The sequence below is a fragment of the Pteropus alecto genome, unplaced genomic scaffold, assembly GCF_000325575.1.
Source record: "Pteropus alecto unplaced genomic scaffold, ASM32557v1 scaffold110, whole genome shotgun sequence".
In the NCBI taxonomy this organism is placed as follows: domain Eukaryota; kingdom Metazoa; phylum Chordata; class Mammalia; order Chiroptera; family Pteropodidae; genus Pteropus; species Pteropus alecto.
This window is the reverse complement of record NW_006431920.1, coordinates 4,129,913-4,154,356: the sequence shown is the minus strand read 5'-3', so window position 1 is coordinate 4,154,356 and position 24,444 is coordinate 4,129,913. Positions and strand designations below refer to the sequence as shown.

At 37.8% G+C, this 24,444-nt stretch overlaps 2 protein-coding genes across 15 annotated transcripts in view; one reads left to right on the top strand and one right to left on the bottom strand.

Annotated features, from left to right (window-relative positions):
• Nucleotides 1-10,169, top strand: part of MFF (mitochondrial fission factor) — a 28,478-nt gene extending 18,309 nt beyond the window's left edge. For 5 of the 14 annotated variants that reach the window (XM_025043254.1, XM_015585429.2, XM_015585425.2 and 2 more), the window contains 4 exons: nt 2,288-2,320; nt 3,911-3,970; nt 6,777-6,861; nt 9,355-10,169. In XM_025043254.1, the coding sequence (XP_024899022.1) occupies nt 2,288-2,320; nt 3,911-3,970; nt 6,777-6,861; nt 9,355-9,486 (310 nt within the window). In that variant the 3' untranslated portion in view covers nt 9,487-10,169. The remainder of the gene's footprint in view (nt 1-2,287; nt 2,321-3,910; nt 3,971-6,776; nt 6,862-9,354) is intronic. The other 9 variants (XM_006906657.3, XM_006906656.3, XM_025043255.1 and 6 more) reach the window with 2 other exon arrangements.
• Nucleotides 10,170-14,027: 3,858 nt separating this feature from the next.
• Nucleotides 14,028-24,230, bottom strand: TM4SF20 (transmembrane 4 L six family member 20). Its single transcript, XM_006906654.2, has 4 exons — nt 24,051-24,230; nt 18,888-18,953; nt 16,413-16,564; nt 14,028-14,750 (listed from the first exon to the last, which is right to left on the bottom strand). The coding sequence occupies exons 1-4, from the start codon at nt 24,228-24,230 to the stop codon at nt 14,438-14,440; spliced, it is 711 nt and encodes a 236-aa protein (XP_006906716.1). The 3' UTR covers nt 14,028-14,437.
• Between the last annotated feature and the right edge of the window lie 214 nt (nt 24,231-24,444).

Here is a 24,444-nt window from a genome sequence, read left to right as displayed (position 1 = left end):
GTCAGTCCAATTCAGCAATCACCCCACTGAATAGCTAGCTGCACGATGGCCTTGGACAAATTGCTTAGCTTCTCTGGGCCTCTCTGGGGGTAATAATATGACCTTGTTTTTTGGATTCTTGTTGAATCTTCCCCTTTCGTCAGCAGCTTTATTTAAGATATGGGGATAATGGCCTGAAATGTTTTATTTAGAGTAGTGGGAGAGCCTTCAAGAGATATTAAATGTAAAATACCTGGCACGACAGAACTAATATTTCCAAAGGCCTGTTTTCTCCTCCCTCCTTAAATAGATTTATTCTTCACCAAGTATCCTCTTTAACTTTTTAATTAGTCCTAAAAGAGACAGATTATTAGGTCAGATTATACCTTATCAAATGCTATTACAGTGAAAGTGTCTGAAAGGAAAAGATATTCATCAATCTTATATAGCTTAAACAATAGCTAGATGACAAAGCCCCAGTACGGTAAAATTCTTTGTCCCACCCCCAACACCTGTACAGTTCAGACGGTGACATGGAACTTAAAAATAGTTGGATTTTTTTTTCTCCATAATGAAAAATTTTGCAAGTTCAAAAGTACAAAATCAGAAATCTTACTAATGTAAAAAACTTACTTTGTATTATTTTATTATGAAAAACTTTTAAGCCCTAAGTGAAAATTTATTTATTGTGTATTTATTTTTTATTGTAATAAATCGATAACCTTAAAATCCCTTTTCTGGGAAAGAATTATCTTATTCACTTAAATGAAATTTTAAAAATCCATGAAGTATACTCGTATGAGTAGTTATTAGCTCCTGTGTATGTATGTATGTGTATATATATATATATATATACCATTATAACCATTGTTACCTTGGAGCATGGAGGGTTCGACTCTCATTAGTCTTACTAGCTTGCTTTCATAACTGAAAGGGTTTTGGTTTTTTTATCATTATATTTAAATCTTTTACAATCTAACCGTTGAACAAGATTTAATCAGAGTTTCAAGTGCCAAATCCATGTTTATTTCTACTTTGAGAACTGTCCAGCACGACTTTTCTGATTTAAGAACTAGGAATGTGAAATTTGGATAATGGTCTACTTGCATGATTATAAAATAATACTGCTGATCAACTTTTAAGTGCTTTTATGTTTCTTGCTCTGTACATCACTTTTTCCTTTCTATTACTCCTGGCTGTTATGCTAATGCAGTATCTTAATCTTTGGTCTTTCGCCATCTCATTAGGTATAGTTAAATTAAGCTAGAACTACTTGACAGGAATGGAGGGAGTGAGGGTGGGAGGAAGAAAAAAGTCTTTCTACCTGTTTTATTATCATAAAACAATGCAAATTCACAGTTGCTTGACATAAGAACTGCTTTTAGTTTACACTCTAAGGGATACTGTTGAAAGATTTATGGTATTTTTATGTCCTCATCTTATGAGAACTTAACATGATCTAAAATCAATCTCAACATGAAGACAGTGAAATCATAGTTACATATTAAAAAGTTTGTTTACACAGGTCAGTGCTGTGCATTTGGAAAACTAATGTATCCAAAATTTACCAAAACACCTGGGACAGGCACTGGTGTTCTTTGGACTTAAAATGCTATTACAATTTAGTCCTTGGCTCCTGAGGAAATGCCCAGGTCTTCTGACATCTGCTAGAGCTCCATTCCTCATTCTCCGATGCAGAATATTAACATATTTAAAAAGAAACTTAGTTCCCATGTAAGAACATTACTTAAATATTGACAGATAAGTCATGCTTCACATGCTCAAATTTTGTTTTTAGAAGGGCCTTGATTATATAGTTTTTCTTTAGTGAATTCTACTAGCTTCGAATGAATAGAATAAGAAATCGATGTGTAAATAATTTTATATGTTTTGCAAGTATCCATATAAATATATTACTTGGAATACCTAGAAGTGCAAATTTGCAGTCGAAACAGTTTGTTATTTATCATTTGTCTTCTTTAAAATGTGTATAATTCCTAGTCCCCCCTTTTATTTGTTTACTGTAGCAGTTTCCATTTTTTTAACAAACATCCTATGAAGTCAGATCATCTATTTACTCAAAAATGTCAATATACAAGTTAATGCCGGAAATCGTAGAGCCTTGGATCTCATTCCCTTTTGCCACTTTAATTACAAAACATATTGTTGAACATATTACCAAGCTCAAACAAAGATTTTTTTAACGTATTAAATTATACTGATGGTAGAAGGTGGTACTTGAATGACGCTTCTAACTTTGCCAAATGCCTGTCTAATTTACTTTTATATTATATGTGTCAATTGCCAGTGTAAGAAGACAAAATGACATACGTTGTGAAAGGTAACTGTATTATTTTCTGGCTCTGCATTATAAAAGGGAAATCTCTGTGGTGGAATCTTGAATATGGCAGGTCCATTTGAGCATGTTAGTGTGAATTTTTTAAGAAAAGCTTTAAGTAGCACACAGCTTTGCTTTAGTTAAACATTCTCATGTTAGTGTAATGTAAGACCGTAGTTATTAACTAGCAACAGTTTTCCTAATGCCACAGAGTAAATATATATTAGCAGGATGTGATTTCTCACTGTTCTGTAGCCAACAGAATAGAATTCTAACATTTCTCCTCAAAAAGTCTCTGAATCTCTTATCCTCTAGGCTCCAAAAATTTAATTAAGCAATTAGGAAACATACAAGCTAAACATGAAAATTTTCTTGAATAAATTGAATTGACACAAAATGGTGATTTGTATTATAGCCAAAATTCTATAGCTGTACCAACTTACAAAGAAAAAAAAAAGTAGTGCATTTGTTCTTCAATGTTTTCTGTAATTAAGAATTGCCTTGATATTTAAATTTGGGCAAAACCTGATCAGTACTTAGAGAATGAGATATTCAAAATAGAACGTAATACTTAAATTCCTTATACAAATTCTATACCCCAACCTCCTTTCTCTGTTTAGCATATATTGCTGATTACTTTTTGGGGAATTGACCAGTGACCCATGGAGCTTTTCTTCTGATTTAAAAAAATAAGATTTATACAGCTGAAACTTACTGGATTTTGTTAACCAATGTCACCATAAAAAAAATTAATTTATTTTTTAAAAAATTTAAAAAGTAAGATTTATTGGCAAGGTTACCGCTTACCTAGGTAAGGAACAAATTGCCCTCTAGAAATAGTGAACTGAACTGAAGCTGAGTGAAAATCCCCACAAAGTTTTCCAGTGCACCTGTCTTCATTTCCAGCAGCCCTGTATGTCACTCCTGGTTGTCTCTCGAGATCAGGCTCAGTGTCGGGTGGCACTTCTGTAACGTGCTGTCGTGTGTCCCTCAGAGCGTGTCCCCTTATCTCCCCAGCTCCAGAACTTGCACTTCTGCTCTGGAGAGCTCAGGGTGTGAATGAGACACGGGGACATTAAGACATCAAGTGCTAACCCAGAGTAACGTGGCGGGAAGGAAGCACCTGTGGGAAAGGGCAGTTATGTGGGACTTTTGGTTCTGGAGAGAGAGCTGTTGACATGAGCAACCACGATCATGCAGGTGCTGCTAACTGGTTCTCGACATGCTTCTAGGGTCCATGGTGATGTTTTTCTAACTGGAAGAGAATTTACACTTTTTAAACAGTTGTCCTCCGTCTTGAATTTCATAATTTAAAATGTAAACACTCCCCAAAATTATTTTATATATTGGTGCTATTTTATTACATAAATATAGATTCCCCTTCCCTTTGTTTTTTAACCCATTGAAGAATATTTAATTTATGAAAATCATAAAATGGAGGACGTGTGAGACAAAGATAAAGTATTTGAAATATATTGTATTGAAGCATACAATATAATCCTATTTGACATTTATCTGTCTTGTTTTTGCTTTTATTTTATTACTTCTCTGTTTCCTGATTCTGTCTGTGCCTTCCGCAAACACCTGCCTTAGACCTGTGTTGCGTGGTGGGTCTGCTGCCGCCACTTCTAACCCTCATCGCGACAGCGTCAGGTAAATGTCGAGACGTCGTAAGCAACCAGGCTCAGTGGTTGACTGAATCTGTGTTTCACAGGCTGTAATGCACATGGTAGCCATGCCTTTGTATGATAGCTCGGATTTCTACAGCTTTTCTCGTGAGTACATCCTGCTTTTCTCCGAGAATAGTGAGAATCGTTCGTGACCTTTGCCACCGGAGTACGAGGAAAAATGCTTAACAATTATACAGTGTCATGTATCTGAGATGTTTTGTTTAGATACAGTTGTAATAGGTTATAGACGATCATGCTTAACACAGAAAAAATAATCTTAAATCTTAAATGTTTTATGTGCATCATTTTAATTGTTGCCCGTAGTTCTGTCGCTGTTTCTTTTTTTTTCATTCTGTAGATAAAGCTGTCTGTAAGGCATCATCTTAAATTCAGGAAAATCAGCATTGCCAGTTTGGGGAAATTAAACATTTATAAAGAGAATTTCGTTTTAAGAATTTATGTCATCTGTCTATTTAACCTTTTCTCTTATTTTTGCCCCTTTCGCACTTTCACTCGTGCTTAACCTGAGTAATTATTTCTTCTCTCACGCACAGGGACAGATAGGATGGCACGTACAAATATTTGAGGTTCTCAAGTGCCAGAATCCCCATATTCCATCTTCTAGAGGAAAAAAAAAACTTGGTTGGTCTTCACAGATAACGTTACTGTGATTTTTTTCAGAGCCAATTTTGTTTGTTTTAAGCAGAATTACATTATCTATAACAGATTTAAAGCTGGCAGCACTTTTGTGATGAGAGGAAGCTGGCACATTCATTTTTAGCAGGAGAAGAGAGAAACCAGTTTGTCACTCACAGTTAAGTTGGGTTAGAGGAATTAATGCCCTTAGAGACCCCCGACCACTCTGCCGACTTGTTTCCTTTCAGAGTTAACTCAATCCATTTTAGGTTTTCTCTTATGTACTTCTAATAAGTTTGTGATCTTTTTATCTCTCTGTGAAAGTATGTTCAGCCAGTGATCTGTCTTAGCATTTAATAGAGTTTTTAGTTCTCATAAATACAGGTTTTAGTTTAAAACACATGGTGATTTTTTTTTAAAGTTAAATTATATAAAGTCTTTTGCCATATCCCTAGATTTATTTACACACGAAGATTTTTTTTACAGATATCGAAAGCTTTAGTTAATTCAAGATTTAAGTTGCGAGTAATCCCTTTCAGTTATACTTCATTCTCTGCGTTCAGTGCAGGTCATTTTACCTTTGAAGCAATTGTTTGTATTGCTTTTTTTTTTCCCCTAAATATTCATCTCATGAGTGACCTCACAGAAATAGAAAAGTTTTATTTTGAGGATAAAATGTAGAGAAGAAGCATCTTCGACCCTCATTTTTTCTACTAATCATTTAATAATTCTCTCTTAATGTTCAAAGGAATAATTAATTCACATGTTTGTAAACCCATAGTTCTAGCATCTACTAACTTAATAGCTTATTTCTCTAACTGATGTGGTTACTCTCAGTATTCCAGGGTATTTATTCTGTTCCCATGAAGAAAGGGACAGTTAATGAGAAAGCAAGTTAATTTAACCATCAAAGGCACATTTAGAGATTGTTCTAGATGATCTAGAGTCAGTACACAGTGTCCGTTATTTAAACTGCAACCTGTCTGGTTATCATCAGTGTTCAGAATAATGACACTGTATGATTAAAATATTTTGGGTTATTTCCAGTATTTGAAACAAAAGGACTTTCTGAATAGATTTGTTTTGAACATATCTGGATGAAAAATATAATTCTCTTCATACCCCTTTGTGTAGTAATGTGCTTTTTATAGTGGAGATTCACTTGAAATATTAGAATATATGATCTGTGTACCAATTCTCTGTGATTACGTAGGAGTAACTTTTAAATTCAATTTCTTTATCTTCTCATTCAGAAAAGTCAGTATGCCATTTACCAAAGTAACATATAGGATTAAAATAGTAATGGTATAAACATGTTAGATGCATTGTGTGGTATGTAAATTGTCGCTCAATAAAGCTATTAATTAAAATATATTTAAAAAGTGGAAATCCAGGCTAAAAGGAAGAATAGCATTTGTGTGTATTTGTTTCTCAGAAGTTCATTGTCATTCATTTAAAAGTCACTGCCCTTTTAGAAGTAACTGCATTTGAACAAGAAGTACTTTTAAAATGCTTTCTCTAGAGTTTGTCTTATTGGCTTTCCAGTATTTTATATACAGCCTGTTAATTATTCATTATTGAGCCAATTCCAGATCTGAATGTAGTGGGAAGATATTCAGGTGCTTTTATAAATGCTTCTATGCGAGACACAGTAGAAAGTAAGTAATTGGAAATAAGAAGTAAAGAGTAGAAACGGCAAGAGAAGAGGCAGTGAGAGGACTTAGCTCAAGTTAGTGTGCCCTGCCAGTGAGTCTCAGCGGACTCCTGCGGAACCACACGTGGACACGGGTTTGTGTAAGAATTGTATGTTTTTATATCCTAGTGGGGCAGCTCTCCAGTCTTTTAAGCCAGGGACCCTTTTTAACGATGCCCATCCCTCTGAGGTGAAAAGTATCTCCTTATTTATATCTTTAGTCAGGGTTTCTTCTCATTCTTAAAGTTTTAGGATGCTTTCCCAGAATCGAAAGTAATTATCTTAAGCTTTTTTCTTTTCTTTCCTTTATTAGTGACAATTCAGATTGTAAAGTATTTTGATAATTCATATTGTTAAATGCCAATCTTTCGAGCAATTCTTTGAGCATTACACAACGTATTACAGGACTTGCTAGGTACTCTGAGTTCTTTTCTAATGTTGAATTTTTCTCATCTGCTAGGTATGGCATTTCAAATACAGATACAACAATTGAAGGAACTTCAGACGACATGACTGTTGTAGATGCAGCTTCATTAAGACGACAGGTATTTAATGTACCAAATAAGATATAATCCCAAGTGATATTCATATAATGTTTACGGTGATAGTTCCTAACATTTTATCATTTTCTCCTATATAACCCATAAATTGAAATATTTTATCTATCAAACTATTTATTAAACCATAATTGATTTTCCTGTTTTGATTAAAGGTACATTAAACCACCATTACATGTTTTGATCAGCATAAAACAGTATTACCAAAATGGATTCACATAATTCTAGCTAATAACAAAGAATCTTGACATTTTAGCAAATCAGTAAAGCCATAAATTCCTTGCTTGGCTTTTTGAAACACAGGACAGTCACTTTGAGACCTCCGTTACTATTTCTGAGAACTCCATTTTGGAAACTGCTCTCAGTTTGCAGAGGGTCTTCGTATACGTATTCCTCGTGTTCCGTAGTACATCCTACTTAGAACTACAGTCGCACATGTGCATTTTAACATGGACTCACACATCCTCTTCTCACATGTGGGGAAGCCGTATTCGGTGTCCTGAATGTGTCCGTGCCAAACAGATGTGGAGAGGAAATGATTGAAAATAAAATATTTCTAAATAAAAGTCAAGAAACTAAATATTTTAAGAGTAAATCAATATTATTTTAAAGATTTAATAGAATAAAAGGATTATATGAAGCAAATACTCTTTCTTCATTTTTAATCTCATTTACTGAAACATAAATGGAAGCTATATCATAAGTTCTTACATATATGTTTACTTACACTTTGCTTATGGAAGAAAGAGTTTTCTTCTGTGTTATTGAATTCACAATTATACCAACAACCTTGTTTTCTGAAAGTATAATGTGAGTTTCAGGGTTTTAACAACATTCATTTAATCCTTAACTTAGAGGGTGAACCAGTCGAGGACAGACAAAGATATAGTCATTGTAAACGAGTCACACACATGCCGTGAAACCTTAAAAGGAGTGGAAAGCCAGTTGGGAATCTGAGTTTCTAAGATAAGTAACAAAAACTGAATCACGAGAAGGTGCTACAGAATTCACACTTGTGACCCTGGCAGCGATGGAGGCTACTGCTTCTGCAGCTGTCCTTGCTCCGTTGCCAGTTTGGGGACTGTCAGCCTGGAGCTGCCATAGTCTAGTGATGAGCAACTCATGAGTCACCTAGACACAAAGTTTAACCCGCTCTCGGGGGCAGTATTCAAAAGCTGCCTGGGCGTTTCTACGTCTCAGATATGCCCGGATAGAAATATTTTTATGACTCAAAGCAATGCCAGTGTTTTCACTGACAATAAAGTAGAACCAGTTGTGCAAGAACATAGTATCTCATGGGACCAAATAAACATTTTGAATGGGGCAAAGGTTATCTTTAAGTGCTTTTCTTTTTCACTGAATTGGCCGTAACAGAAAAATGGTTGCTCAACACTGATCGAAAGTGAGATACTTTTTGAGTTGTTAAAATGGTTATACCTGCACTGCTGTGTTCGTTGTGTCAGTAGATGTTTTCCCCCGTTGGTAGTTCCCAGTCCTTGCATACTACGGGTTTGGCATTATGAGAATTTTCCTCCTTCAGTTTCTTTACCATAACGATGATAATCCCATGTACCTTCATGATGCTTTACAGCACTCGTAGTGTTTTCACATAGATGGGCAGGTTGGATTCCCTGGAAACCGAGCTCTGGTATGAAGATTTGCATGTAGAAAGTTTACTGGGGAGTGTTCTTGAGGTTAACGTCTGTGGGAGAAGGAAAGGAAGCAGGATCGGGCAAAAGAGAGAGAGATGCTGGACTGCATTGTAGTCAGAATATAGGCTGTTTGTGGCCAACCCCCACGAAGAGCTGTGAAGCCGCGATCACCCTGCAGAGCTGGAGCGTGCTGCCCAGTCATGGAGCATGACCTTGGGCGAGGCAGTCGCCCAGCCCAGGACTGTTCACAGTTGAGAACTAACAGCGAGGACGGTGCTGTCAACCAGAGACACTAGCAGCTGGGGAGTCAGCCTTTCATCCCAAAGGGTCTGCGTGGCAGGTGGCAGGGCCCACTACGATAGGTTAATTTATGGGTCCTCAATGTGAGTCAGAGGTGGACAGGAAGGAAATTAAAGCAGATTAAAGATGAGAAACTGAGGCTGAGTGACGAAAACCCGTAGAAGGGCACAGAAAGGGCCAGGAGTCCCTCACCGTTTCCGCTGGGGTCAGCCCGCCTAAGTGCGTGCTTAGTCCTTTCTCCCACGTAGCAACGTGTAGCAGCTGCCTCACCTCACCGCCGCACGCAGGAAGGAAGGGCAGTTCATCCTGTCCAACTCAGAAACTTGGAGAAGGGAGACCGAAGAGTATTTAAGTGAATGTGAGCTCTTATGAGTAACATTTTTCTGTATATAGTTTTGTTTCTTTTACTCCAACTGAGACATTCTGTGTTTATAATTCTTCTGACAAATCATACTACTGTATAAGAATCTGATGACTCCGTGCATTAAAGCTTCTATTTTGTTTTTGTTGTTTTTTGCTTTTCATTTAGATAATCAAACTAAATAGACGTCTACAACTTCTAGAAGAAGAGAACAAAGAACGTGCTAAAAGAGAAATGGTCATGTATTCAATTACTGTAGCATTCTGGCTGCTTAATAGCTGGCTCTGGTTTCGCCGCTAGAGGTACCCTCGGCTCTCGAAAATACTGTCTCAACAGCTGCAAATATAAAGAATTTGCAAACTTCTTGGTTTCTGTGTTTGCATTGTATGCCGTTTTATAGTCCATGCCCTGAAAATGTATTTCTTTCAGAAAGGAAGGAGAAATGAAGGCATATTCTGTCACTTAGCTGCATTCACTTTTAACAGTTCTGCAGTAACACCTACTTAAAATTCTCCCTTTGCATGTTTTGTAAATAGGCTCTAGTCTGTTCTTTTTAAAGGAATTAATTTTTCACCTCATCAGTCTGCACAATTCTCTGAATGGGAGAGGGGTAGAGAATGAATTTAGAAAACTATCTGTAAAAGAAAGGCAATACTTTATTTTGTCCTGTTTCTCAAACACTATCAAGCAGTTTTGTTAATAGACACGCATCCAGCCACATTTCAGCATTAACTCCTGAAGTCATGGTCTGGTGTCCAAATTAATGAAATCAAGCCGCCTCATGTTTCATGATCACCTTTATTAAAAAAATTCCTAATGTTTTCAGCAGTGTACCTAATATGTGTGTAAAATGTGCATTTTTATTTTAGTTTTACAGATGGTTTTCTATAAAATATGTTTTTAATAAGTTCATGTGTGAATGATTAAAAAAAACAGAATAAGGTACAAATGTAGTGTATTTAATAAACTGTCAACCAAAGCAATATTTGTTTATGGAAAGATTTTGTTTCATCACATTGTGCTGTGAGCTGCATTCCGTATCATGTTACCGTACCTGAACCTGAGTCTTTCTGTCTCAGGAGTGAGCAGTGCAGTTTATGATTAACAGGTAGCGAGAACCCACTGTGCTTCCTGTCAGACCCTCATCCTGACAGTGGTAGGCGCTGGTCACGTTACAGGTGGTTTTCTCATAAGTAATATTTATAATGTATAGACGAAAATACCTTGAGTTGTGTATGTTTTTTCCATTGTAGTATTTAGCTAATATACTAAGTCTTGTGAGAATTAAATGTACCAGTGAAACAAGTCCTGGAAGCCTTTAGTTCTGAAACTTTTTTTTTTTTTCCTACTTTTGATTCAAAAACAGGTAGAATATTAGTGAAGTTTACAGTTTTCTCCACACATCTTCAATATCTTTCTACCAAGGCAGTGAGTTTTGGGAAAGGCAGTTGAGGGAAATACCCTAGATATAGACAGATTTAACATTCTATTCTTGTTTCTCCCCATCTTTCAAAAAAAAAAAAGGACTTTTCCCTTTACTTCCTAGTTTGTCATGAGTTTGATGATCATTTTTTTTATACACATGAGTGTCCTCTGACTTTTATAATATCCTAATGATGTAATTAATTGTAGGTTCATGTATGTCACAAGGAAATTTCTGTGAGTGATTCTCCCAATTGAAAGCACAAAAATGATAAAAATAATAGATAAAATTAACACCAGTTTGGTTGGGCAGGCTTGAAAAGGAGTCCACAAAGGCCAAAAATGAAATAAAAATAGAGATTCCGGAAGATAAGCAAACAAAAGCTATTTTTCTCCTTGTCGATTTTTAGCAAACACTGGAAACTTAGAACTGTCCCCCTGATGGTTATGCCGGGGGGCAGGGGCACAGTTCCATGTCTTGGGCAGGCACCAGCTGTGTGACAGGAGACTCCTGCGTGAGGCTGGGACCTCAAAAAACAACTTCCTCAGTGAAAGGGTAATTTAGAAGTTAACTGGCCATTCAAAAGAGGATGACAAACGACAAACGTGTTCACCTTGTCACAAATCTAAAAATAGAAGAGCTTGAAAATCTAACTCCAAAGCCGCACTCTGTTCGGCTGCCTCCCTTCCCTAGGACTTCGTGGTTTTGGAGTTGAACACGTTCACTCTTGGTCAGGATAGTCCGGAAATACTTCTTAGGTGTTTGAGCTGAGCTTTGAAAAATATATAGGATTTCAACAAGCAGAGAATGAAGCAAAAATTGCAGATGCAGGAAAGAGCAGCAGGAGAAAGGTGCACAGGCGGGGCCAGTGAGCAGTGACCATCCCAACACTCTCAGTGGTGACATACAGCTAAGTACAGCAAGTATGTTGTCACACTGAGTTCAGAACTGTATTTAAAGATTCGCTTTTGTTTTATACACATGAGTGTCCTCTGACTTTTATAATATCCTAATGATGTAATTAATTGTAGGTTCATGTATGTCACAAGGAAATTTCTGTGAGTGATTCTCTTCTGTGAGTGATTCGAGGGATAATTTTATGCAAGCAGTATATTTTCAGAGCTTTCCTGCATGGATGTCCATGTTACTGCTTATATTCGATGTTGAAATGGAGCTCTTTCTGGGCCTTAATTTTGGAAAAGGTTTAATTTACTGTCAGTCACTGTTCTTTTACTTAAAATGTCAGTGTTACAGATGTTCTTACACATACTGTCAATGAGTAGAGACTCGTGTGCACAGCACTGACTTAAGAGGTTACAACAGGTACGCCGCAAACCCTACTCTTCAGGAATTAGCAGATTAATGGTGGAGGAGGAGAGTAAGTTTATTAAAGAATTAGAAGACGGAATAAAACAATTATTATTGAGGAAGGGCAACTTGAAATATAGGAGAGGAGAGAGTGATTAGTAAAAAAATAAAACTAAAGATTCCAAAACAAGATTAAACATGAGGATGAAGGCGAGAAAAAAACTGAGCTTTGTAAATGGCTAAATGCATATTTGTGTGTGTGTGTACACGAACGTGCGATTGTAAGTTTACGTGCCAGAACAAAGACGCATGTCTGCAAAAGATATCTAACCACAAGTGGCCCATAGGCTTTTAGGCATTTAATTCATGGCCATAGTTTCCACAAGACTAAACTAGCAAAGAAAGAACTTACCAGGTATTCCAACTAGCTCATTGTGCTACTGCAAACCATCCTTCCTTTGGCCCTGTGAAATGGGAGGCTTAAGTCTGTCTCTTTGTGACCCTGTAGGGAACTGGGGTCATCTCATACCCATTTCTAGGGTGCTGAGAAGATCGTGTGTACCATCACTGACCTTTGTATTGTTTCAGTCAGTTACATAAAGTAAGCTGTTCATTTTACTTGTGTTTTCATTTTATGGCTTTTAGCAGTGTGACATTCAATGACTAAGCATTGAGTCTTCACTAAAAGCTGAGTACTAAAGATAGGATTCATCAATTCATTCAACAAAGTCTTTATAATGGCCCTACTTTGTATCAGGCACTGTGCTTCATACTGAGCATACCAGGAGTAAATTAAAAAAAAAAAAAAATCCCTATGCCCATGGAGCTTATTATGGTCTTATGAGGGAGAGTGGAATTTAAGAAACAAGCACAAATAAAAATGCTGTCACCACTGTGGCCAGTACAGTAAATGAAAGACTGCCAAAGGACAGAGTAAAGGGAACCCTGCTTTTCATTGGTTAGGGAAGGCCTCTTGGAAGAAGCGATATTTGTGCTGCAGTCTGAAGACTTAGCCAGAGATTAGACGGGTGGGGCTTGGGGCTCCGGGCAGAGGAGAGGCCTCACTACCCTGAAGCAGGAAAGAGCTGATGAATAAATGCGTGGGGAGCATGTGGCGGTCCCTGTTCTCATAAATCTCTTACAGTGATGGACGTACAAGCAGAAACATTTATGTGACGTTGTGACGGGTATGCTAATAGTAGTTTGGGTAAGTGCTAGCTTAGTTTGTTGGAATTATGTACTCTGGGAAGGCTTCTCTGGTAGAAATTTAAGCTAAACTTTAAGGATAAATAGATATAGGAGGGTAAGGAGAAGGTCTTTATACAAATGGATTCAGAAAAAAAATGCCTTTAAGTTCTTGATTTTACTAATTTTGAAGGGCAGCTACAATATAAGTTTTTCTCTAGAACCTTAAGCCCAGTGAACATAATTAAAGTGCAGGAATGATCACATTAAGAAAATTGTAGGTTTTTAGTTTTGTCTGTTATATAACATTTTAATGTGGTAAATACACTTGTTATTCTGTCTTCTACAGATTGTCATACGTAGAAACCAGCTTTTGAAAGGCTGATTTTTTCTTGGGTTTTTATTGTTTTTTATTTATTACAAAAAAATGCAAATAGAAGAAAACAGAAGAGTGTAATGAATCACCTGTCACTTAAATGTAACAATTAAAATTTTTCCATTGCTTTATTTTTCTGGCTGAAGTATTTTAAAAGCATGACATTTTCTCCCAAACAGATGTGCATTTCTAAAAAGTAAGGACATTTTTCTGTATAACCATAAAACCATTATCAGACATAAAAAATTAGTAAGTCTTTAACATCCCTTAATCGATCCTTGTACAGTTTTCCCCAGCGATACCAACAGGGGCCGCAGAATACATTAATCGAATCATATCCCCGTGTTCTCTTAGGCTAGAATGGTTACCTCAACCCATCCCACCTTTTATCTTTCCTGTATGTTTTCTTATGGAAAACAGAGGGCTATTGTCTTGTTTACTGTCCTCCCTTTAGAATTTGTTTTTTTTTCCCTGGCATTTCTGGAAGGTAGGAATTCAGTCTGCAAACTTGATACGTTTTCAGTTGATATGTTTGTTATTCGTCCTTAGAGTAGAAAGAAGTCCCAGGCTTTCATTTCCGGGATCCCTTTTGTTCCTTCCTGTCCCCTCTCCTTCCCTGTCTGCCATCTCCACTCCACACACAGGAAAATTCAAATAGCACAGAAAGGGACAAAAATTGAAAGCTTCACTCCACCGTTCCCTGAAGTCAGCCACTGATGATGCTTCCTTTTCCGTATGAAAGTATTATGTATTTACCAACATGCTTTCTATGTAAAAGTTTGATATTTTTTTAAATCACCTTAAAGGTGACTTTAAAGACAACCCTATGGACTAAAATGATTCCTACAGCTTTTTAGGTAATGTTCCATTACTGAACTTCTAACTTCTAGAAGAGTATCTCGTAAGTGTCATTCACGAATGATTCAGACTACTAAGTGTTCCACTTTATTACCGTTAAACTACACAATTTGGCTTCTTCTCTTAGAGACTCCACACAGACAGCCCAGGAAACCGATGACTGTCTGACTCAGCCCAAACAGGAGCTCGAGAATTCCCACCAGCAGTAGACCTAAGAACACCGAGAAATGGACAGTCCTATATCTGCCTTGTTTAGAATTCAAGTCCAAATTGAAGTTTAAGTCAGCCACTGATGATGTTCCCCAGCCGCTGCCCCTGGTGTCATTATTTACGGTGGAATAGTTGGTACCTTCAGGAGATATGCAAGATTCATTTAGGAACCACTGTAAATCGAAGGATTCTGGATGAATGTCACTGAAAAATGAAAGAAAGAAGATATTCAGGAATATCACCGGCCATCAGAAGGATGCAATACTGTGCCCAGAAAGGGACAAGAATAGTATAAAACGAAGTACTTTTGAAATACTGTGCCCAGAAATTTAACAGCTAAGGTCAGGGTTTCTGAGCACGTGTCCATGTACTCGAATAGCTATAAAACTTTGTGTTCATCTTGTATCCCATCATCCAACAGATATTTCTATAGTGCTTGCTCTTAGGTTGAACCATACAAAATTGTCTGTCAAAAATGGTTGATGATCGATTGCGTGTCATTCAACCTATTTAAGCAGACGCTTTTCTACTTGCTAAAGATACCGAGATCAAGGAGCTCGATGCCAACCCATGGTGTTACATTGGCTCTTAAACCAGATGTACAAAGTTGACTCAGAAAAGACGTGTTGACTATGTTCCGATGAAAGTGACTGGTGCCCCTCGTAACGACGCATGGAAAATGAGAAACTTTTAGCCTAACACATGTATCCTGAGATGATTTTTCTTCGGTTTACGACAGAACAGGACTCGTGTTCTCGGAGAGTGTGTGTTTCAGATTCGAGCAACTGACATCCAGCCGGGGAAAACACCAGTGTTCCAGCACGTGGAAGGAAGATGAGCGTGCTTTCTGCAGTGTGCAGCACACCCAGGGCCCCTGTCACTTCTCTGTTTACTCTCTGTAACTGTCACCCCAGCCAGAGTGGGGAAGCCTCGAGTGCCATTTTCTCCAGAGCTGAGCCTGGTGCCCGATACGTGTTGAGTCATCATCTGCTGAGGAATGAATGCACGTAGCATCTGTGGTTGAAAGCTCTAATTTTATATATCAGATCTGTTGGTAAAGGGAGTTTTCTTTGGGTTTTGATTCATTTTAACTGTGGTATGGTATTTTTGAGAGTTTTCTTTTTTTTTTAATGTAGCAAGATAAGAGAAAAGGGGGAGGATCTGGTTATTTTCCAGCCCGAGCAACATAAAGATAGCTAGTAAATTGTTCTTTTCTTCCAGTTTTACAAATTGTGCTCAGATGCAGGCACAACTGTCTTACAAGATTGAAACTATTTACTTGTAACTTTCCAGTATTATTTGTTACCACATGACTTAAACATTTGGTTCATTCTTATGCCTACCATCTATTTATACGATGTCTGCATGAATCTGTTGGCTGCTTGGTTTCTTTTAGGGCTCACAGGTAAGGCTCTAAATTTTATTGTGTTTCTATTCGCGTTTCTAAAGTATAAAGGTGATCTATGCTTAGGGCTTACACAGTTCAGAAGTGTAGAAAGTCAGTGCTCCCATACTCTCCACACGGTGTCCTCCATTTCCCTTCTCCAAGGAGGAAAGTCAAGTTTCCGGTATGTACTTAGAGAATTTTTTTATACATGTGCATGTATGCAGCCATTTTGAAAGACAAGGATAAGCCATCTGAGTCAGTTACTTCCTTTAGACAAGAACATACCCAATGCATTCTAAATGTAGTGATAGCTCCATGTTCATGAGATTGTGCCCATTGGAATTAATGTGCTACATCCCTGAGAATCTGCTCCAGTAGTTTCATCAAAAGAAAAAACATGGCACTACGTCAACACTACCATATTCTAATATAATTAGCCGCTGCTGTGTAAGATAAGCAGTGAAAGTCAGGTTACTCACCGTAAGTTTTTAAATGAAAATTCACAACTGGTAGTGCTGTTGCCGTGAGAGCTACAAATGAGAGGACCTTCGGAGAGAGCCCGGAGAGACACCAGCATGCAATACACGGCACCAATGATTGTGAATATATTCAAGAAAGATGAAAGCAACATCTGGAAGATAAAGCAGGTGCATTCGCACATGTTACTACATGTTTTTGGTCTGTTTCGAGTTTCAGCAGCATACGCAGTCTTTTGAATCCACTGCTGCCATTCACCTTATAGTCGTAGCTCTTACGATCCTAATTTGATTAGGTGTGAATTGTAAAAGACAGAGGACAAAGTCGCTGCCATTTGATTAGACTCACTAAAAGATTATTGGTCTTGCCGCTACTTCTGAAATCAGACGGGATCGGGCACGGTCCTGTACAGGTCATCTAAATTTGTTCATCAAGCAGCGCCACTACGCTTAGATTTCGGTCATCTATTCTTGACCTCATCACTGTGGAGGGGCCCGGCTTCGGAAAGTGATTTCAAGATCTGTATTTCCCTTAGAGTGTGGGGCTTCACTTGAATAACTCAGCGAAATTGAAGCGTTCATAAACCAGATCAGTAATTAGATGAACAGAGGAACAAGGCACGGTTAAAGTAGGGGAAATAGTGGGACACAGTTAAAACGGGGGGTAAGCCTATGTGACGACCTCTTGCCAACCCTCCCAAGATCTAGCCTTGGTAACTTTTAGGATGCTTTGGTCTTATCTGTGCTTGAAAGATATGGGGTCTGACTTAAACCTTAGTCCTCGCATGGCCGCCTCCAAGTAAGAAAAGTGGCTAATTGATTAATTGCACCTAATCAATATAAGCTGATGATTTTGATTAGTTAGCAACGCTACTATTAATAGCAGTATTCTACAGTGTCCCCCGTCCCTGGCACTCCAGGAGGCGGCTCCTCGGTATGTAATAATCTAATGTCGCTGAAGCCTGAGTTCCAATTATCTTCAAGGTTAGTATGGCGGAGCAAAACCTCCTGGTGACTTAAGCCCAACACTTGCATGAAAAAGTGATTCAGTTATTTTCATCTGTGTCCTCGAAGGAAAGAAAAATTAAATGATCATTGAAAAGATGAACCATTTGTCATGAAGGGATATGGCCAGGGGGAAAAGATTCTTAATGGAAATATGATTTGAGAGAAAAGCGCATATAAGTATTCTGTGATTTTTGAGTTTAGGGATTCAGAAATATCTCAGGATACTTTTCTCACAAATGTCGTAAATACGATATAGAGGTAATGTAAAGTCGGACTCCAAATTATGATAGTTTAAAAAGAAAAATGACGGGGAGAGGAAACTGAAACTAATGTTTATTCGATACCTACAATGAATGTGTCATAAACAAAGGTAGACTATAAGTAATTAGCAAAGTAATTATAATCCCACGTAAGTATCAAATGTCAGAAAAAGGTACTTTTTTAAATATCGATTTTCTAACTGTCATGGATATAAATGTGTAATATGGAAATAAATATGTACCCTTTTAAATAGTTTTTATCACCTCTGGGAGCACATTAGAATCCCTAGGGTGCTTTTGAAAAATACCGATGAAGAATCTTTGGTAATTTTAAGATTTTCCCAAGTGATTCTAATGTTCCCATCAGGCTGAGAACCGTTGCTTTAAAAGCTCAGGCTTGGCCAGGAATTTTTACTGTGACTGTTGTTTATCGATCTGCCCCCTTCATTAGAGGATTATTAATAACAATGTTCACGGCATAAATAGTGTAAGGATTGTGAATCGTGGAGTCTGAACGATTCAGATAAAAACCCACTTACTGTCTGTGCTACGCTGGCAAGTTAAGTCCTTTCTCTGAAGATCCGTTTCTCGGTCAGAAAAACAGAGATCACAGTATTTCTCACTTATAGTTTTGAGAGAATTAAATAAGATAGCATATTTGAAAGTGTTCTGAGCATAGTTATTGAAGGTTAATAAGCATTTCCTTTACTTTTCACTTAAGTTAAAATCTTATTCATTGTAGGTATGAACTAAATGTTTGAAAATACAACTGGTGTCCCCTTTAACTGGATGAGAGCAATTTTCACTGGGAGCCTAGCAAACCAATGTTTCGTATGCAGGAGAGAACTGATGATACATTTTCCCTAAGTATCGTATAGGCACCATAAAAGTAACAAGTGTTTTAGTATTAGGAAACTGATGACAGCTCTGAATACCCTGACAGCTCTTTGAAAACCTTTAGAGCGGTGAAGCTGAAGATTGAGGAAATGTCTGAGGCTGGGTTCAAAGCTATATTTTTATTTAAAAAAAAAAAAAACTTCACACTTTCGATATTATCCTGTAATCATTCTAAATAGCATGTTTCTAAGATGGTAGTCCTGCCATTGAAACCGTAAGAGGATGTGGCAGCTACCGATAACCGGGTGGCTTGGCTTAGGTGTCAACAACTGTTTACACACTTCTGCTCCCAGACCCAGGTAACCATACTCACTCCGGTCCTGTTGTTGCAGCATGCTCTTTTCCTTGCTGCCAAGGACATTGTCGTTGCTGGAATGACCTGGAAATTACATCAACAGGAAAGAGAAGTATTAGTACTTGTCATCAGATGAAAAAGCAGTAATCTCTGCCTTTCGTTTACCACCAGCTGTGGGAAATCGAGGCTCAAGAGAACAAGAAGGAAATCTGCCCATGCTCTTATCTCGGGGACCTTGTGACCCCCCATTTCATCCATAAAGATAAAAGAGTGGGGAGCAGCGGGGATTTCAGGAGAGTCCCTTCAAACTCTTTGATCTACGTTACTTTACTCTGAGTCATCTTTAGAGGAACTTGAATTTTAAATAGAATGAGCTATTTATTCATTATTTCGGAAGGAATGTTTCTGGAAGAATTGGTTGCACCATCTAAAATTCGCTTTTCTTTTTTATTAGTTCCTATAATCTGCAGCCACTTATCCGATTTCCCCAGATTTGTCTGAATTCATCTGACAAGCGTCCAGAAAGGAAACCGATGTGTTTGTTTCCTGGCATTTGGGAAGTCAGAATCCTCTCACCGCTTCTCCCCACCTCCCTAACTTTCCTCTCGCCCCCAGAGTCACCACCATCTCACTAGGTCCCCAACTCAGGGTCCGAGAGTTATGTTAGTTCCACATTCTCCCTTCTGCTCCTTTATCCACGATATGTGACGAGCTCTCTTTATGTCAATGTTCAGAAATCTCGTGTTTATCGCATCCTGTGTCGAGGGAAATGCATATTGCTGAGGAAAGCTGTAAGAAATTACATCGCATTCTCGGGGCTCAGGGTGATAGTTTTAGTCATATCTCGTCAGCAGCTATGACTAGAAATTCTTACTGGGAGAAATTTTGTATCATCGAAGAGTGGAATGTAAATAACTTCCTCCCACTTAAGAAGTTTTAGCCGTAAGGTTTTTTTTTTTTTTTTGCCACCTCAGCACAGTGGCCTTCGAGTGCTTCTCTCTTTCCTTTTGTTCTTCTTCGCTAACGTTTTCTTGAGTTCTAACACCATGCCAGGCACCGTCCCAGGTGCTGTACACGTTTTAGTTTATTCCAGCCTTATAACCATCCTAGGATTGTTATCATCCCCATTTTACAATGAGAAAACAAAGGCACAGAAAGTTCGAGGAATTTCTCTGAGCAAATGGAAGGGTTGGGATTCAAAACTAGGCGTTTGGTTCCCAAAACTCAGACTCTTAAGCACTGGCCCACACTTGCCAACTCTTATAATTCTACTCGATTTCTTCATAGCGCTTGTTCATGATCATCCTTCCACCACCCTCGCGCATCCTATTGTCCTTTGCTCCTTCCCTGATTCCTTTGTTCCGAGACCTGTGTTCTTTCAGAGCAGGTCAACATGTAATACCTTACGAGGAACTTTCCTGACAAACTTCACCCACTCTGACCATGGCTGACTCCACGTCACTTGTGGGGAACACTTGGTTTACCTACTGCCTCGAACTCCAACACCCTTATAATTCAGATGCCACATGTACATTTGGCAGCCCAGCCATTCCTGGGCAGACTCTTGGCTAAGAACCCAGAAGAAAAGGGAGAAAGATTTTTTAGGTCCCAAATAGGTGTCAGTGTTCATGGACTAACCTTCTTCTGTTGTACTCATAAGCTGTACTACCTTCTGAGCTAAAGAAACAAATCATTCAGAACAGGAAGTGACAGTAACTTATAGCATGCGGATCCTCACTCAGTTGTCTACACGGTATGTTAACACATCTTTGTTATGTCATGATGGGTAATGATAACTCATTATATTTCAACCGTTTTGCCCATTCAAAGCCTTGGAAATTAGAGAGACTCTTTACAGGCTGGACATTAAAATGTGAAAGTGTGTAGGTGTATGTGTGACTGAATTATAAATCTTCCAGACGATGTGTCAAAATGAGTAATTCTGAGAATACTCATTCTCTTCAATTCCTAAGCACATTTGAACGATCTTGATAGTAGTTTGTATTCATAAAGAAAAGAAGTGGTATTGTTCATTTTCCCTTACGGAAACCCATACTTTTATTCTGTTTTAGAAGGAAGGTACATGATTTTACTAATGAAGCACAGAAGAGCTGTAGACTATTACAACTCCATGATAGAATTCAAACATTAAGAACTTGAACCTGAGCATAATACGAAGCCATAGCTCATCATAAATATAAAAACTACATTTTGCAAATGCTTGTTATACAAGTATCTTCTAATTTGTTCAACATTTAACAACTCGTTCTGTATTAAGACTTTAATAATCGATGAATTGCTGTATAATAAGTGAACTCAATGAATAAGCATAATTAAGGTTGAGCTTCTAATTAATCACATATAAAACGGCCTTAATATTTATTTGGAAGAAACATTTCAAGTCTCTTTTAGGTACTTGGAAAAGTATTGATTTTTTTCATTTAGCAGACAATAGTTGAAGATAATTAATTCCATAATACTTTTGCTCTTTGTCATGGAGTCCAAATATAATGGGTTCATCGCTGTTTTGGGTAAGTCATCAAACCATAAAATGAAGATACTTTATGAAGTAATCAATAATTAATTCCATAGTTTTTATAAGTCGCTACTTCCTGCAAAATCTGTTTTTGAATCAATACTACTTAAAAACGTTACAGCCATTTTGGAAAGATTTTAAGAATTATGACAACAGTCCTTATCACAGGCAGTGATTTCTTCTTTATTAACTTTTCTGCATATTTACAAGTATATTGAGAGTTCAATATTTTGAACTATGTTGGAAGGGACAAAATTCCCTGCGAAAAAATATTCTTCCACATTCAATATGTAGCTAAAGACCATGAAAATACACCTTTCTATCACTTATCTGTTTGCCTGCTAGCCTAGAGTTCGAGGCTCAATTTATGAAGTGCCTATTGAACTTTTTAAAGAGTTACTGGATACTTTGATGACCGTCTACCATACTGAGTAATAGAGATAACCTGGTGCGATAATATTTATTCGTTAATATTTATTGAGGAAGATAAATTTAGTCATGGAACAAGGAAGTCCAGATTCTCTGAAACTGTTGCATAGACTTATATAACTTTTGTATGCTTCAGTTTCTTAGTCACTTAAGTTTCTGGGTTAGGTTATGAATTATACACTTCCCCTCTGTCAGCCTGAAACAGATCGTGGGCTACGGTGCTAGCCCTGGTGGAAAACAGAACTTCGGAGTCAGATAAATACAGAATTGACTTTTATACCTACGATGTAACCTTGTTAACTTTCCTAAACTTCTGTTTGCTGGTCTTTTAAAATACAAATGATAATATGTGCTCAGCCAGATTATTATAGAGGTGAAATAACAGTGTAAACTATGAACCCATTAGTTGGCACTTAGCAGTGGTCTCTCTCTGTGTCTTTATCCTCCCACCTCTCCATCCCCGGGTCCCCAAAAGAAGAATACATTTTGCCCTCATCACCTCCGGCTCCTTTAATGCTACCAATAAATTGTTTTGTTTTGTTTTTTTTAATGGTGATGGTGTTTGCGGTAGAGCCAATTTATATCTAAAGCTATACGAGTTATTCTATATGGATTGTTTCAGCTTGGGAACTTTTAAGATCTTCATGGAAACTGCCATTGTTGATTAGACTTGGCCAGCTGCTCCTGGCTTCTGGTCTCAGGCAATGCAAAGGAAGCTTACACTATTCAAGTAGAGAGATGCTTCTACAAACGCAGAGATTTGCAGTTGCATCATTTGGTTCACCACTGTGCTTTCTCTCAGCCTGGAGAGAGCTTTCATGACAATTTAAAAAAATAGCCCACAACTTTCCAAAAAAGCTTTTCCTTATTTAAGTATCTCTTTCTACCTAACGTAGGGTGAATAGATTGCTTGTGATGTTAAAGGAAAAGACACCATCAACTATTGTGGAATGCTTCTTGGAATGGCTTTTTGATGCTAGAGTGGTCTCGAGTTCAGTGTGCCAGCCAAAGGACAAATATTTATCTAATCTTTAATATATCATGACTCAAGAGTGTTTTCATGAAAGTCCTGAATAAGATCAGGAGCAGTAATCGATCATCATTAAGGATTAGTGATGCAGGTAGGAAACAGTATCCGGGATTAAAAAAAAAAAAAAAATCTCTACGTTTCTTTCAGCATCTCTAGAACACTTTGATAATATCGGTCGTTGAACTGTCACACGTGTGTATGCATGCGCGCGCGCGCGCGCGCCCACACACACACACACACACACCCCCCCCTAAACAAAGGCTCATTTCTCTGGCATTAACCAGAACCCCTTAGCTAGCACCCAAGTAGAAAAACAAACAAAAACAAGCCTCTCGAATGCTGAATATTTAAACTTCAGTACCCACATCCCATTTTACAAATATAGAAACAGAATTATAGAATAAATGATTTGCAATAATATATTGGAGACAGAACTAAAGCTGAGATATTCTACCCGATCCAAAAACAATATTTATTCCTCTACACAAGTGAGTCCTACTGTATCAGAATTCCCAGGAGAAGGTCTATAAATCTGTGACAAGTGATTCAATGATCAGGTCCATTGGGTATTTCTATGTTACACTGCTCTGCTGCAGTTATCGACATAGACCAATTCATAAAATTAACATAAAACAAGCACTATGATGTTCTGGGCTGTATGTAACGTCTGAGTCAAAAGTCCCTGAGGTCAGAGAGCCAAGGTTTTAGGTTCTAATTCCCTTTGGTGTAGGCCATGCCATGTTCATGTAGCATGATTACCATCCAGGACAGTCATTGTGCATGACATGTTTCTTCTTATTCCTATTGACCACTTCCCACTCCTACTGTATCTCCTGCGAATACCTTGAGAGTGGTATTGGCAAAGGAAAGTTGAGAGAATGAATTCAAAAGATCCCTAACACTAAAGAACTTGGAAGAGCAGCCCTACATGCGAAGAAATGTGATAGGTAATAACCCAACCAACTTTTATCAATTTAATTTTTTTTTTTTTGCTCAAGCTCCCTAGCCTATACTACATATTTAATTTGTTTAAATTGTCATTCCTTACTGATAACCAAGATAAACGAATATCATACCACCACTCCTCACTGTATCCTAAGTCAAGACATAGCTGTAAGGTTGAAAGGTGGTCTTTAAGAGTTGGGTAAAATAGGCAGATCTCCACATCAAACCAAATGGTACTCACCATCACACCTGCTCCTATAATTCCTGGGTACCACCACTCAAAGCAAGAGATGGGGTTTTGAAAAGATTGGTCTTCAACTGCTTCCATAACTATAGGTATTAAGTTGAAAACTACTCCCAAAAAGAGTAGAATCAGCAGGCTGAATCCATTGCAGGCGGTCCATCCTTCACAGCAGGTCATGGTCACCCCCTGGTTCAGTTAGAAATGCTGTCAAAGTGGCTGTTCGTGTGGCACTGTCTTGCCTTTTATCCTGAGCCTTCCAGCCTGGTTAATGTTTAGTGTTTATGAAAAATTATTTTCGGGAAGTAGTTCAAAGTCCAACAGGGAAGGACATTATCGTGAAGACAGTTAAAGGAAGTAAGAGTAACTGTATATAACGACGGGATAAGGAAAG

What these genes read in the sequence shown, in the direction of transcription:
- TM4SF20 (XM_006906654.2), bottom strand. Translation starts at nt 24,230, where the DNA reads ATGACCTGCTGTGAAGGATGGACCGCCTGCAATGGATTCAGCCTGCTG. An exon ending in TTATAGGAGCAGGTGTGATG is followed by an intron (nt 18,954 to 24,050) that starts GTGAGTACCATT and finishes TGTAATTTCCAG; the next exon opens with GTCATTCCAGCAACGACAAT. An exon ending in TTTTCATTTAAAAACTTACG is followed by an intron (nt 14,751 to 16,412) that starts GTGAGTAACCTG and finishes TTCATTTTTCAG; the next exon opens with TGACATTCATCCAGAATCCT.